This window comes from Osmia lignaria, chromosome 8 (genome assembly GCF_051020975.1).
Source record: "Osmia lignaria lignaria isolate PbOS001 chromosome 8, iyOsmLign1, whole genome shotgun sequence".
Taxonomy (NCBI): domain Eukaryota; kingdom Metazoa; phylum Arthropoda; class Insecta; order Hymenoptera; family Megachilidae; genus Osmia; species Osmia lignaria.
Genome location: NC_135039.1, coordinates 7,008,940 through 7,022,926, shown reverse-complemented (window position 1 = coordinate 7,022,926; position 13,987 = coordinate 7,008,940). Strand labels below are relative to the sequence as shown.

General features: G+C 36.5%; 1 protein-coding gene across 10 annotated transcripts in view; it reads left to right on the top strand.

The window, feature by feature from the left end:
* The window catches only part of LOC117611100 (uncharacterized), a 50,380-nt gene that overhangs the window by 25,284 nt on the left and 11,109 nt on the right, over positions 1-13,987 (top strand). For 8 of the 10 annotated variants that reach the window (XM_034339005.2, XM_034338997.2, XM_076689503.1 and 5 more), the window contains one exon: positions 8,810-9,413. In XM_034339005.2, the coding sequence (XP_034194896.1) occupies positions 9,121-9,413 (293 nt within the window). In that variant the 5' untranslated portion in view covers positions 8,810-9,120. The remainder of the gene's footprint in view (positions 1-8,809; positions 9,414-13,987) is intronic. The other 2 variants (XM_034339010.2, XM_034339011.2) reach the window with 2 other exon arrangements.

The window sequence follows — 13,987 nt, the reverse complement described above, 5'->3', positions numbered from 1 at the left end:
TTAGTTTTATCATTTCACAGTTCGTTAACACATCGCAGTTATTTTCTTTTATTTTCTTTTACACGCAGTCGTTATTTTGTCTTTTTAAATATGCTCTCTTAGAATTTACCCTTCCTATATGCTGGCATTGTGATTGAAATTCAAGAATTGTCCTATAGTATGAAACTCGAGTGATACGCGAGACTGCCGCGCCAAGATCACTGCAGAGGGGTACCGGGCGACTCAACGTTTAATGCATTATGGTATATGGAAACTTTGACGGCTTTTTTCTAGGAGAAGGGTTGATTTCCGGCACATGGTTCCTTTCAGACTTTTTATCCCCTCGATGAGCACTATACGAGAAGCCAATAAAAAAGTTTGACCATGAAATTAGGGGTCAAGGTCAATTTTGCGGTCGCTTTCTTTAACAGATCTCCACCGATCCAGAGGTGTAGAATCACCCCATATAGGTCGTGACATTTAATTTTTTTACACCCTGTACATATATACACGATACGAGCTCGCATGCGAGTACGAGATTTCTTGCACCGTGTTGTAACTACATCGGCCATTATTCTCATGGGACTTCGTGTGATCGGAATGGAAGATTACCGAATGGACATTTAAATGAGTTGTTTTACTTTTTGTCTCTTTCTACAAGTAGGTTCTCTCTCAGAGTGTCGCCTCTTGTTATACCTACTCTTTGCTGTAGGAGCCTATTTATCTCGACCAATGAGAGTCTTTTAAAAGCGAGGAGATCGCACTACCGATCGCAGATCGATAAATCGTAGTAGTAGAGACAACGATACCCAATAACAAGTTCAACAGCGCTCAAGTTCCCTTGCGTGCAATTTCTAGATCTCCTCTGGGCTAGACTAATATCCCGGCGCAAGGCGGCCAGTCACGCAAACCATAATTAAAAGATATTGAATTTATTGAGTCAAGTTTAATCTTTAAGTTCATCCGTTATACAAGGTGTTCAATAATAGGTGAGACGAGAATCAAGAATAACGAAATAGCGTTCGCGGCTTTATTTTCTAGTTATTAACATTAAAAGATTCGAGCGAAAAACACGTAAAACCGGGAGTCTGCATAGCACCGGCACGCTGTTGTTTATAGAAACAGTAAATAAACGATGATTGCGTGCTTATGCACACATTACCACAGATGTGTATACGTACACTCGCGATCAAATCAGGTTTTTGTAGGGAAAATGACGATGTTGAAGAAACAGAAATTTTCAAAATCTTAATTTTGACGATACTGATATTTAAAAACTAGTATAGAAACAAAAATAATATAACTTTTAACTATTTAATATTGTTAAGTTTATTATATAACTTAAAAATAAGAATAACAAGGTAAATATTAATTTCCGCGTAAGCGTTTACACGCAAATAGTGGTGAGCCACAGACACCAATACGGGGTGTCTCATAACTCCTGTAACACCTGGAAATGGGGGTTTGCTGGAGTGATTCTGAATAACTTTTTCCTTTACCAAAATGTTGGTTGAAGCTTCGTTTTTGAATTATTAACGAAAAACACTGGCCAATTATCAACCGCGCTCGGTCGTGGTCATGAATAACGAATAATTCCACATTGTTTTTAATTTAAGACGATGTAACATTTGTCGCACGACTCCCCCGATACCCACGCTGCGCCAGTGCATTTGTCCACGACCACGACCGAGCGTGGTTGAGAACCAACGCTCTCGTGGTTGAGCGGACGCTCTACGCGTGCTAATTGGCCAATGTTTTTCGTTAATAATTTAAAAACAAAGCTTCAACCAACATTTTGGTAAAGGAAAAAGTTGGTCAGAATCACCCCAACAACCCCACATTTCCGGGTGTTACAGGAGTTATAAGACATCCGGTGTGACTGACAGACAAGAAAATCGCTCGCAAGGCAACTCGCAATATCGCGACGCATTTCACACCTGTAACAATACAAGATACAAGTAAAGTCACAGTTCCCCGTCACGTTCTTAAGGCGGGATTGTTCGAAATGTTGAATTTTACAACATATCGACACCTAATACGAACAACATTGTAACTAGTTTATCCTAGGTTTACAGGAGAGCGATTTACAATTATTTTTACTTTATTTCTTGTCTTTACTTGTTGCCTCTGTTAGTGTAATAAGAACTTAAGTATATAAGCTTTCTATGAGTACTTTCAAATGATTCATATTTTTTGTAATTCAGAATGTTTTTCCAACCAAAAGTCAGGACATGTGGGGTTACAATGTTTCATTTTTATAGTTAAAAATAGTTCTAATTATAATAAAAATATGGTTCCTAGAAAGATGAAAAGGTTTCCTTTAAATAAATTTGTATAATATTACAGTTGCAAAGACCGTAACAAACGTTCTATCGTTACCCATATCAGGTGTCAATATTTTTATTTCATCAAGATCGGTGAGGCAGCCTCTTTTATGCATACCTAATTACCAAAAATAATACGAATAAAAAATTATGCACTATGTCCGGGTTAACAGCATAACTACACGCTATTATTTTATTAATTATTAATTGTGAATGTTTATAAAAAGGGATCCAACTTCAATCACCTTGGAGCAACTTTCCCTTATGCATATTACCGTCACTCGGCTTTAGTTTTCGAGATATTCGCGACAAACTGGCGGTACTCTTACATAGGATATTAATATAACCTAACTTAACCTGATCATTGAATTAGGCTAATTTAGCCTAAATGAATATTCTAACCAACTACGTAGATTAAAATTCGAAATCATCGAACTTGATTGAATTTGATGTTTAAGTTTACCTGTTTTTTACACGTAAATACTATATGTAAATGAGCAGTTGCTTGTAGAAACAGTAGAGAAACAGTGCAGGATTCATTGGGGTAGTAACAGTAGTTTTTCGGAAAGTGAAGTTGTAGAAAAGGTGCTTCCTCTTCGATTTCAATAATATGTATTTTAATATGTTGTGAAAGTTAATATTTTGAGAAACTTTTTTCCTCTAACCTATATATATATCGGATTCGCTTAGTTTCCGAGTTGTTCGCGAAAAACTGTGACTACTACTACATTGAATTCCGCCTATACGAGTACGTATACGTCAGCTGCCGTGTATTATCTATAATAACTTTACCCTTAGTGAATTTCTCGGAAACTGAAAACCGAACCACAGATAGGTACACGTATCGGGAAAAGTTATTTAGAATATTTCATTATTGACAACATACAGTGCCGCACAAAAGTATTTGCACAGGCCAGAGGTTCATATAAAATTCTCTGTAAATCTGTAAAATATACTATTTTCTATTTAATTTTTTTGTGAAATATAACTTTGAAGTCTAAGGTTTAAGTATACCATGAATATAATAAGGCAATAATAAAGATGGAAAGATACACAGAAAAGTCAGATTTCAGCGGAACAAAAGTATTAGCATTCGTAAAAATTTTATTACTATACAGTACTTTAGTTAAATATTTCCGATGTTGGTGTACCTGTTATGTCACGGGAAGTCCCCCCGTTCAAACTGATCGTCATTTGTCAATACATTTGTCAATACATTTGTCAGTACATTATGCAGAAAAAGAGAGAAAAAGTGGATATGAGAAGTAGAAGAAGAGAAACAACAATTTCTGAAAGAAAAATTATATTAAATTTAGACTAGCAAGGGAAATCTTATTCGGAAATAGAAATTATTTTTAAAAGTCGTTTTGCTGCTGGTTTTTCAGCTAAGAAAATCCAATAAACGCCACAAGAAGTGGACCGGACGTCCTCAAAAGCTTACAGATCGAGGAAAAAGAAAAATGATTAATATAATAAAAAGAGATCCTAAAACTACATCGTCAGAAGTAGCTGCAATATTAAAAGAGGAATGTAATATGGAGCTACATCCCTTGACAGTTCGGAGATCGCTCAGAAATACTGGGTATAAATCAAGAGTTGCAAGGCGAAAAACATGTATCAGCAAAATCAATAAAAAAAAAAGAGATCAGAGTTCGCAAATACTTACGTACACCACGATATTGCATTTAACATTTTTCAATGTGATGGTCGGATTTTAGTTTGGCGAATTCCCAATACAGAATGGGAAGAAAGAAAGAGGTGAGGTAATGGTATGGGGGTGTAAGAGCTCCTCTGGTGTAGCAGAGCTTGTTTTCATAGATAATAACATGGACAAACATGTATATTTAAATATTTTAAAGCAAAATTTGAAAAAAAGTACAGAGAAACTAAATTTAGACGCAGACTACTAGTCGACTTCCAACACGATAATGATACAGCGAAACATACAGCGTATATCGTTCGTTGGTGGATCATTTTCAATATACCGCTTATGTTACCGACCCTTCCATAATCCCCAGACCTAAATCCGACTGAACATTTTTGGACTGAATTACAAAGAAGGATTCAAAGACACCACATTATATCGAAACAAGAACTGAAGCAAGTGATCTTTGAAGAATGACGGAAAATAGGGCCAGAAATCACAAAAAAGTTAGTGTATTCAATACCTAATCGTTTGAAAACAGTAATAGAGGAAAAAGGATTACATGCAAGGTATTAAATTAATATGCTATAATAAATTTATATTGCAAAATTGTAAATGTCCCAATACTTTTGTTCCGCTGAAAACTGATCTTTATGTGTATCTTACCATCTTACTTTATTATATTACTAGGTCGCCATTCGCTTCGTGACTGACATACTGGAGCAAAGCGATTCATTTACAGTAAAACTAACTTTAACAGAGTTGGACACAATATAGCAATTAAAAGTAGTGTTTAATTGTTGATAATGTGGCATGTAAAAAGTAACAGATTGGAAATCGGGTAAATGATTATACTTTTTTATCTATTTTATAACTTTAATTTTATTTACTGGTTTAGAAAGATGTTTACTGTATGAAAGTCAAACGAGAAGTGAAGCAACGCTCACATCCCCGAAAGGAAAATCTGCCGTTCACTTAAAGAAAAGAAACTACGTTTGCACCGTGTTTATTACTCTGGCTTTTAACGGTAAACAGTCACAGGCCCTTAGACTTGATGGTATCAGTTAGGTTTTCGTAGGTACAGAAAAGACAGTGCCTCTCAACGTTTATTTTTGTGAAGCATTATTAATAAATAATCCAACAGGGCGTAATTCCGATTTCTCTCATAGACTTAACATGGGTATCGGTTTCCGTGATCATTCCTCAAGGACACCACCGATCTCTGATTCTATTCTACATATGGTAAACACTAAACATAGTGCCCACTGTGATTGGCTTGCAAAGAATGGTTAAAATTGATAATCTAGATTTTGAGTTAAAAAGTCACAAAAATTCCGATCAGTCGTTTAATAGCGAAGCTCCGCTCCAACTAAGATTTATGATTTATAGTATACTTAAACCTCTTAGACTTCAAAGTTATATGTATTTCACAAAAAAATTAAATAGAAAATCATATATTTTACAGATTTACAGAGAATTTTATACGAAGCTCCGGCTTGAGCCAATACTTTTGTTCGGCACTATATAATACAGGGTGTTCCAAAATTAAGGGAAATCCTGTGGAGGGATGATTGCCGAGGTGATTCTAAACAACTTTTTTCTTTGCCAAAATGTTAGTTAAGGCTTTGTTTCCAAGTTATTGACGAAAAACACTGTCCAATCAGAGCGCGCGTATAGCACGGGCTAAACGGCGAGAGTGTTGGGTATGCTTTGCGTTCGAAGCATGGTTGTGATCAAGTGCACCGGCGTCACGCGTCGGTATAATAATAGGACTCGTTGGGAAAAAATTGTATCGAATAATGAATAAAGAAAAAAAAAGAATAATATTATCTAATTATTGGTTGCTCATGAACAACGAATAAAGTAATGAGTCGTTGTTCATATAGAATGAATAAATTGAATTCATCCAACACTTTTATTAGTTGTTTGATATGGGTTAAAAAAAAATACGTTACTCACGCACTGATTGGCCGGTGTTTTTCGTTAATAATTCAAATACGAAGCTTCAGCTAACATTTGGTAAAGGAAAAAGTTGTTCAGAATCACCCCAGCAACCCCCCCATTTCCGGGTGTTATAGGAGTTAAGGGACACTCTGAATACTTAAACCGAATTTATCGAATATACTGTATACTCATTTTTTTAAACCGATTTTATTTGTTAGTAATTTTCTATGGTGTGATAAACGATTCATAGGATTCGTATAACTTTTTAATTTAATTAAAACTTTATGCACTTAATGCCGTATATTCGTCGCGTTTTGTGAGAAAATGATAATTTATTACACTTTTGGCTTCCAATTTCTTTAACCATGTACCCTAAACAATGTTTATATCATCAATACATTATTGTTTGTTTAAACATCTAGATCATTTTTTAAAACGTAAATTATTTCAAGATGAGTTCATAAAAAGAGCAGTGGAACAATTTTCGTCCCCTAAAACATATACATATAATTTTTATTAAAGCGGAAAAAGTAGTCAGTGTTTCAGTGCTTTGTACTACACTATTCTTTCAAATTGTCAAATAGTTAGAAAGTTCTAGGAATTTAACTTATCTGCGTACATGTTCATTCGTTTCTAAGTCCGTGTTTCCGCATGCGAGAAAACTCGAGAAAGTCTTACAAAAAATACAATACCGTTTACACTAGCGCGTAAATTCCCGCAATACAGTATAGACTTGTTATCAGGGGAAAAAAAAAAAAATATCTGTACGCTATTTCCGAAGAAACCATCCCTACCACTGGGGGGTATACCTCTCGAGACGCCGCGAAGCTCGCTCGCCGAGTAGCGTAACATGATCTGGGATCAGATATCGGTGAGGCAACACTAATATGTACAAAGACCTAACTTTGTTCATTTTCATTTTTCATTTTATTTTTATAAAACTTTTGCCATGATATTTCTGATATTTTTCTGATTAAAATGGTACCAAACACGACATAATTCTGACCATATTTACCGTGTACAGTATAGACTCGTTACAAACGAAACGCTGGAGACTGGGCTGTTGTCTATAAAGGCTAGTTCAGACATGGCTAGTAATTTAGTCGAGTGGGGAGTAGGTACTTACTACTAAACCGTTTAGCGCATAGAAAAGTGTCCGGGCTAGTACAGTTGAGCTTTGAAAATCGAGAATACAAGATATATCGCTAGACTAAAGAAATGGGTCCGGACAGGTATGTTCGGAAGCCTAGTTAATGGTGGGGGAAGCCTACTCGACCAGAAAAATCCAATGAAACGGATCTACTCGACTAAACCGTTTTACTAAACTACATACTCGACTAAACTGTAGTGTCCATACACTAAACTACCAGCCGTGTCTGAACCAGCCTTAAGGTGGAGTTCCGCTATTGTTTGATATTTGCCGACTGCTTCGAACGTAGAAAAGGACCTCGCGTGAAAAATAGGACGGAATGAAAACAAACCAATGGTGGAACTACACCTAATAGGCAACAGTCCGGTCCCGAGCGTTTCGCTTATAACGAGTCTATACTGTATCGTCAAAATTAATTGTTTCGCGAGAGACTGTCAGAGAATACTGTCGCAAATTCTTACAGTACTGTATACACAGAATAGTTTGAGATATCGTAGATTTATCGCCATTTCAGTTTCAAATATCACACCATGTAGATATGAATGTGTAGCAGCAGCAATAATGTTATTACTAAATAAAAAGAGAAAAAGATCTATTTGGGCCCGACAATGGATCTCGAGACGACCTGAATTCGGTTGTTTCCGCAATTTATTAAGAGAACTTCAAATAAAACTACGCACAACAGTATTTTAATTTAATTCGCATGACTGCTGTGGACTTAGAAATTTTATTATAAAAAATGGGTCACCTAATTAAATAAAAAAGAAGATACTCAGATGCGAGATTCAATATCCCCGAAGGAAAGACTGATCTTAACGACCGGGAACACGTTCGACTAATAAAATAGATTGTAAAATACATCTTTTGTTGCCCTAGCGACAAATAAATGGAAATGAATTTGCCTAAAGAACAATTTCTGTGCGTCCCTTGCTTTTATGGTTCATGGCACAAGTAGAAACGCAATGTTTAATTAAACTGTATTTTCGGTTCTTTTTTTAATTTCATTTTTAAAGTCGCATCAACCGTCATCACAAGAGTCATTAGCAACTTATTTCGGCTCTTTTATTACACAGTAATAGAAAGAAAAACAAATAAATAAAATTACTCACCGACAAAACAGAAAAGTGTCACTGCGAGCGCGAGATATTCGAAAGTGTAGTCCTATTGTGCGAGAAATAAATCGATGTGAACGTGTTTAGACCTGCAAGTATGTAAATCGGCTTGGCGACAAATTGCTACGAGCGCATAGGAACTGTCGCGATCTCTCTTGCAGTACTGTTTACATTGGCTAGTTGCTGTCTAACAGTCTGTCAGACATTTATTGCAAAAGTTTTCTCGCCTGTGGAAACACGGTCTACCGCTTCCTCTTTTCGATAATATCTTTACTAAATCAAGATTGTTTCTTGAGAACATAAACAAATATAAATATAAATATTTTCTTGAAATTGCTTTACATTAAAAATAATATATGTATTTCTAAGATTTTTTTATCTCATGGATTCGACAAGCAGTCTCTTCCCTCCTCCCTATAGTCTTTCTAGGGTTAAGTTACAAGCTTATATACAGGGTACACTCCAGAAAAATTGTATGAGTTAAAAATTGCAAACTCTTCATGTCAAAACGAATAGAAGATTTCTTTACCATTTTACAATGTAGCTGTTCAAATTATAAAATGATAAAGAAATTTGCTCTAATATAAATAATTTTGTTCAGACACCCTGTATATGGTTTTAGAATAACATTTGACTCATTTGTTTAATATCTTAGCTGCAGAGAAATATTGGGTATAGTACTTTCGTGATATACCTGATTGAAATTTGCGTCAGCAATTGGTTGCAAATTCATGGACAAAGAAAAAAATCAATGACCTCGGTACCTATAAACTATTGTATTAATTTACAAGTTGATAGAAAAGCCGATCCTCCTAACGTTAATTGGAAGTTACGAAAAATTTGCTGATAATTGTGATATTATCGGATTGAAATGATGGTGATTCTAAATAATGAAGACGATAATGAACAATTTTTCATAATTTGTGGAAAATTCTTAAAATAATTGAAACAGTGAAAGGTACGAAAATGTCTGAAGGCAAAACAAAATCAGTATTGCCAATGCCGGTGGTTACTTCTACACAATGTTGTAATAACTTAACCGATACGCAGTGCCCAGGCCTCCAAGTGACATCACGAATGTTGCGATCGCCAAGTCACGAGAGCGTCACAACAGATCTCTCTCTTTTTAGCGTATCCTCGATAGCAAGTGAATTACGAGGAGTAAATAGACTCGTTACTTTCAATTCTTACACTGATGTACATCTCGCTGGGCGTGGTCCATCACCGAAACCAAATTCTCGGCAAATTCAAACTAACAGGTTTGTATTGTTTGAATATATTAATTGTAAGCTTCTTAACATATTAACTTGAAAATAAATGAAAATAAATATTTAGGTAATTATTTATAAAGCGGATGGCGTCACTAATTTCGATGATATTTAAATAGGTACGTTCTAGGAATCAACACTTTAAATAACTTTTTTTCCAGTAATTATAAAGGGTGTCTCATAACTCCTGTAACACTTGGAACTAGGGGGGTTGCTGGGCTAATTCTGAACAACTTTTTCCTTTACCAAAATGTTGATTGAAGCTTTGTTTCTGAATTATTAACGAAAAACGGTGCCCAATGAGAGCGTTGGCTCTCAACCGCGCTCGGTCGTGGTCGTGAACAAACGCATTGGCCCAGCGTGGATATCGAGGTAAGCGTGCAACAATGCGGAATTTTTCGTTATTCATGAATAACGAATGCGTTTGTTCAGGACCACGGCCGAGCGCGGTTGAGACCCAACGCACTCGTGTTTTTCGTTAATAATTTAAAAACGAAGCTTCAACCAACGTTTTGATAAAGGAAAAAGTTGTTCAGAATCACCCTAGCAACCTTTTATTTCCGGGTGTTCCAGGAATTATGAGATACCCTGTATGTAGAAAGAGTGTACCTCTATTTAACCGCCGCATCGCGCCTTTCGGCTTTATTTTCGGAATATTGTAACTTAAGTGAAATGTAACCTAACCTATCCAATACATTGTTGATACACACTTTTAATTGTGTTATGAGTTATAACAGACATTTTTTTACACTTTTCACGAGATTTGCCGTCACAACTTAACAAAATTATTAACGAATAAACACCCAAAAGCACGCCTTGTCATTCTGGTCTGAACCAGTGTTTCCCAACGTGGGGCCCACGCCTCACAGGGAGGTGGCAATTTGATTGTTAAGATTGACAGTTCGAAAATGGACTCGTCCAGAGTTGAAGTTAACCGTATGGCGACTCTCAGTCGCTAATTTGCATCAAGCCTTCAAACGCAAGGGTCTCACTAAATATAAGTAATAAATAATTACTAATATAATTAAAATAATATAGTACAATCTTTCATTACAACTAGTTGACCGACCCGTGCGAAAAATTCTCATTCAAACATCAATTTTTATATAGATTATTAGAAAAATTGAAATTCAAGTCATCCAATGTAACTGGTTAATAGCTCCAATGAAAGAGCTTGATTCACTGACTGTTCTTAGACAAAAACGAACACCGTACCTCAATTAGAACCGGAGATACGAAGCTTTGAGTGGAGAGAAATTCCAGTAAAATCACGTTTGAGTATATAACTTAAGAAGGGCGAAAGGTAGATGTATGTATTCCAATGCTTGTTGCGTTATCTATGCAAGAATACCTTTCATTTAAAAAAAAAATAATGCAAATCGGGCGGATAGAACTGCCGAACGAACTCGGAATAGAATTCATAAATTTTTTTTAATAGGTATACATATAGATTATTTCGTACTTGAATTTCAGTTCTTCATTATATGTTGTAATTTTATTCCTTCGTTATATCGAGAACGCAGAGAATGAGATTAGTAAAATGTAGTAAAATGTTCTTCGCGAAATTATAGGTCTTAACATTCAAATCGTCAAAGATGCTTCTCGCGAACATTGTTTTTATGTAAAATGAAGTTATTTGCAAAATTTCAGCCACATCGTATACGACAAGTTTTCGGAAATATAGCCCTGTTTTCTACGAAATATTTAAAAATCATCGAAACCGGTGATGTCTGTTTTGTAAATAAGTACCGAAATTTGTTGTTAGACATATTTCAACTCTAATTATTAAGAATAATGCGAGTGTTGAATAATGTTTATATAGCATATGAACATAGATACTAGCAGTAGTATCAACTGTTTTTATTTACTGTATGTTTGTCACATTGATTTTCTATACTGCATTCTTCTTTATGATCTTCTTTCGATTATAACGGTTTTTTCTCCTACTTTTAAGTGATGATCAACGCGTCGTTTGTACTTGAATAAATCTTTTATTTCTGCATACATCTCGTTAAATTATTGATTACAATAATTAAATCGCAACAGCGGGTAATTTGAATATGTATTCGGATATGTATTCGAATATTCAAAGGCAGTAATTCCTATAAATTGTACTACATATGGAGCCTCGTGGCTCAAATTACAATATTATTTCGATCATATTTACTTACTTTATTTCCTGAAACAAAATTAATAACCTGATACGTATTTGTAAAGAAATATGATTCAAATTCTATTATATTCGGTCTCATTTCTGACTTCGAAAAAGTAGGAGGTTACTCAATTCGATCAGTATACAGGGTGAGGCACCTAACGTTTGCACCTCAAATGTCTTTGCTGTTTTTAAAGATACGTAACATATCTTAAGGATAAAGTTGAATGGTTCAATGGGGTTCACACGATGCCAAAGATATTTTTGTTTTTATGTCATTTTTTTTAAAGATATCAAGGTCACCTCCATTTTTTTAAATGGAACCACCCTTTTTGAAACATCTATAATGATAGTCCCTTTCATTAGAAATTCAGTGACTATTATTATCCAAAGGTCATTCAAGGTCACGGACGGAGAAAACGTAGAAGATTTAAAATATGAAAGCAGAATACCTGTATTTCATAAATGTTCGAAATGATGACCGTTTACTCTGACCGAATGTTGAACTCTGACAAGTACAACCGACGTGATATTCCCACATGCTGTGATGATCCGCTGATGCATATCTTCAACTGTTGTTGGAGGATTCATGTACACGTCTCTTTTAGCAGACCCCACAAAAAGAAAGCCAGTGGATTTAAAAGAGGCGAACGTGCTGGCCATGAGACAGTTCCACCTGGTCCAATCCATCGGTTTCGAAATATAGAATAATCCAATGTTTCTCTTGCTACTCGTGCATAATGAGCAGGACAGCCGTGTCATGTTGGTACCACATATCATAGCGGTTTTTGTAAAGGGATATCTTCCAACAAAATTGGCAGATCTTCTTGTAAAAATTGATAATATTTTTGCCCTGTCATCGTTCCGGTAATTAAGTGTGGTCCGATTACTTTCTCCTTCAAAATACCACACCACACGTTTACGCTCAATTGTCTTTGATGGTCAACTTCTCGAAACCAGTGTGGGTTATCAACAGACCAATAATGGGCGTTTCGTAGTGATGGGAGGTGAACAAGGGGGATTTTACCGGGGTAGAGTTCGAACAACAGAATAAACTCAAAACGCACGAGGTACTCTTAGCAGTCAGTTTATTAAAAGCAATGTCTAGAGGTCCAAACGAATTTTAAGCGAGGAAGGACGTTACACCGTTGCGAGACGCCCGCGCGGTCCGAAAAAATACAAGAGGTCTACTTATTTCGACCTGTCACTCGCGCTTCACAACCAACCAATGTTCACACTTACACTTGAGATGACCGACAAGACTCAGGAATGTTCGAGAGGCGAGAACGAGGTAGCCGCGGGACGCGTGACGACACGTGGCGTCGTCGAGGAAATTACATTTTACAATTGTGATTTTCACCACAAAACGCGAGGGAAGCACACCAATATCGTATCCGCGAGGTGACGAGGAGTTCCAAGAGTCTGTATACCGACGCTAAATCTTCGCCGAACACTTAACTTTATACAAAAGATGCGCAACAAGATGTTGACTGTGTCATTGCAAAACTCAATATGGCTACGCGATACGCGTCGTTCGCACGTGGGTCTTAAGCCGGGTATCCACCGGTATCAAACGCCCGTATCGTATCACCGTTCCGAACCCTTTTGAAAAGGCAGGCGTTGCCTCGTTGCATGCAACGGCGTGCTGTGGCTCGGACATTTCTTCGTTTCTTGATAGAAACGGGTTAGGCAATAGGACTGGCTAACTACAGGCGAGGAGTTCCAAAGGAACGGTGGCAACGAACCCATCAGAAAAATTTGTCGATTCTTTGCCGTTCCATCGAAGGAAAGGTTCGAAGGAAAGGTCGAAATCTTGAGCCGAGTATCCACCTGTATCCAACGCCCGTATCGTATCACCGTTCCGAACTCTTTTGAATAGGCAGACGTTGCCTCGTTTCATGCCACGGCGTGCTACGGCTCGGACAATATTTCTTCGTTTCTTGATAGAAACGGTTCGGCAATAGAACTGGGCCACTACAGGCGAGGAGTTTCGTTTTGCTGCGTGCCGTTCCAAAGGAACGGAGGCAACGGACCCATCCGAAAAATTTGTCGATTCTTTGCCGTTGTGTCCAAGGAAAGGTTTATGCGTTTGCACTTGACATAGCGTTTCATGCCGTCACTTGGGTTTCAATTTATTTGAAATCTTGCAGTATTATTGGATTCATTTCAAAATCGATGAAATTATTTATGAACTTAATCTAATTTAATTTAGACAAATTTTATCGTCTAAATATATTTAAACAGATCAATTATCTTTGGTGATACGCTGTACATAAAAGAGCAATGTTAATAAGAACCTATGTGATTATTGAAAAAGGACAATGTTAATTTTCCAGAGATTTTTCCGTTGCCGAGTATCGAAAGTTCTATTGGACTGTGATACGGAGGTGAAGGAACGGGCCGATCCGAAAAT